This window comes from Pteropus alecto, unplaced genomic scaffold, assembly GCF_000325575.1.
Source record: "Pteropus alecto unplaced genomic scaffold, ASM32557v1 scaffold25, whole genome shotgun sequence".
Lineage (NCBI taxonomy): Eukaryota > Metazoa > Chordata > Mammalia > Chiroptera > Pteropodidae > Pteropus > Pteropus alecto.
Genome location: NW_006441955.1, coordinates 31,044,401 through 31,046,864, shown reverse-complemented (window position 1 = coordinate 31,046,864; position 2,464 = coordinate 31,044,401). Strand labels below are relative to the sequence as shown.

Here is a 2,464-nt window from a genome sequence, read left to right as displayed (position 1 = left end):
TCATTTTTTGTCTGCTCCCTTTTTCCTGTTTACAGTGTGTTACAACTATAGTGAGGCAAATGATTCCTATCAAACCCATTGCTGTTAAAACTCCTTTCAATATAAGACAATCTCTGGCAAGCACAGGAGTAGAATTTGGGGGAATAAAGAGCGATGCCTGGATGATGTTAGATACTGGAGATTTTAAAGAGTTCCTATCTATGGTTCTTATTGCCACATAAATCCTGTGGCTTTCTTGTGTCTCTCCACCAGGTTGATATTCAGGTTCATTTACGAAGAGCTTTAGTGAGAATGTAAATATCTCCTTGGTGCCAGCTTGTTGAGGATTTAGCTTTGATATATTCACTAAAATGGCATTGTTAAAGTCATCTTGAATATTCTGTAAACTTTTACTCATTCTTATTTTATAGCTGTTAGCTGAAATTAAAAAATATAAATGGGAAGGTTAGTCACTTTAAGTAAGTTTTCTAATTTATTATAAATGATTATTGAGAATAGCAACAAAAAATTAAAATACCTAGAAATAAATCTAACAAGAAATATGGACACGAACAAAACTTTAATACACTACATAAGAACTCATATTAAAACCTAAACAATAGGAAAGACGTGGTTTTTTTGAATAGTAAAATTCAGCATAATAAAGATATTTCTTTATTGTATAAATTTTATGTGATTTTATTAATAATACCTCTAGTTTTGACTTAACAAGCTTATTGTAAAGTTTAAATGGAAAAATCATCAAGATTGGCCATAAAAAGTCTAAAAAATAGCAACGTAGAAGGACTAACCCTATCAGATATAAAAACACTGTAATGTTTTAATAACTAAAAAATTGCAGTACTGGCACATGAATAAACATGTCAAAAATAGGCCAAAATACATTCAGGAATTTAGCATATAATAGAAATAGAATTCAAATTAATGGGGTAAAATACAAATTTCTTGATAATGGTGTTGTGACAATTAGGTAAAAAGCTGGAAAAAATAAAATTCATACTACATATCTATTTTTTTAGGGTAAACTTCAAAGTGATAAAAACGTTTATGTAAAAAATAAAAATATTAAGTATTTAGTAGGAGACAATGGATGAATTCCAGTATAATCTTAAAGTGGGAAAGGTTTTTCTAATCAAGATTCAAAATTCAGAAGCCATAAACAAAAAAATTGGTGAATTTGAAAAATGTCTACCTGGGGAAAAAACCTCCAAAGCAAAATATAAACATAAATATTAAGTGGCAAAACTATTTGTAACTTAAATCAAAGGTAAAGTTTAGTTATGTTAATACCTGAGTGGCTTCTCTTATACTAACTCTCTAGCAGGTAATAGATATAAACTCTGAAGAAAGAAAAAAAAAAAACATTGATGCACTGGACTCAAATAAAAAAACACGCAGAAAACTGGAGGAGATATAACCCTTGAAAGAAGAGAACCAGACAGGGAATGATTTATATTTATTTAGCTATTCTTCTGAGTGCACTTACCACTCTGGTATACATAGCAATGATACAAAAAGCCACTATCTTATTAGTCTGAGAAGTCAGAGGACTAAGTGTGGGTTTCCCAGAATGGTTGAAAATCGAAGGAGCCAGAGAGGGACAGACCTAAGATATGTGTATTAACTTCTATTAAATCATTTGAAGACCTCTGAGTTATGCATGTTTGGGTGAAACATCAGGAGCTGAAGGACAAAACAACAGTTAGAAGGCTGAAAATTGAACAGTTTTATGCTAATTCCCACCACAGAGGAGAATAGAGTTAGGAGTATGAGTCTTGCTACGTTAGAGGAGCTTGACAAATACCTAGAGATGTCCCTTAAAACACTGAAAAAGTCACATCTTAAAAAAAAAGATTGTGTCCCTAAATTAAGAGATATTCCCAAGGATTAAGAGCAAAACCAAAATAGACAAATCCTAGCCAAAAGTAAAATCAAGCCTCCTCAAATTTGAGGTGATCCAAGGTATCTACTCAAAACATTTCAAATTCTTTAGGGAAATATAACAGATTCCAGAGTGTATAATTTGCTACCACATGTCCAATATATAATTTAAAAAATTACTAGCCATGTAAAGACGATGTGATACATGGTCAAGAAAATATCAGCAAATATAAAAGTCACAAGTAACTGAGATTTGAAATTAATAGTCAAGGACTATAAAACAACCATGATGGGTATGTTATAGGTCTACAGGAAAAGTTGGATATAGTGAATGAAGAGATGGAAAATTTGAGGGGAGATGTGGAAACTTTTAAAAATAAGAAATGGAAATCCTAGAAATGGAAAAAACTACAATGAAAAAATTCATTTGAGAAGATTAAGATCAAATTGGACACAACAGAAACAGTAATCAGTAAACTTGAAAGCAGTTTCATGAAAATCATTCAAACTGAGGCAATCAGAAAAAAGTGATAGAAAAATTAAAAATAATCTCAGTGATCTTTGAGATCCACTGATATCCATT

The 2,464-nt window shown here is 31.0% G+C and overlaps 1 protein-coding gene across 1 annotated transcript in view; it reads right to left on the bottom strand.

Annotated features, from left to right (window-relative positions):
* The window catches only part of CLCA2 (chloride channel accessory 2), a 31,617-nt gene continuing 29,153 nt past the window's right edge, over window positions 1–2,464 (bottom strand). The window contains 2 exon segments of the mRNA XM_015595076.1: window positions 1–40; window positions 42–410. Of these exon segments, the coding sequence (XP_015450562.1) occupies window positions 1–40; window positions 42–410 (409 nt within the window).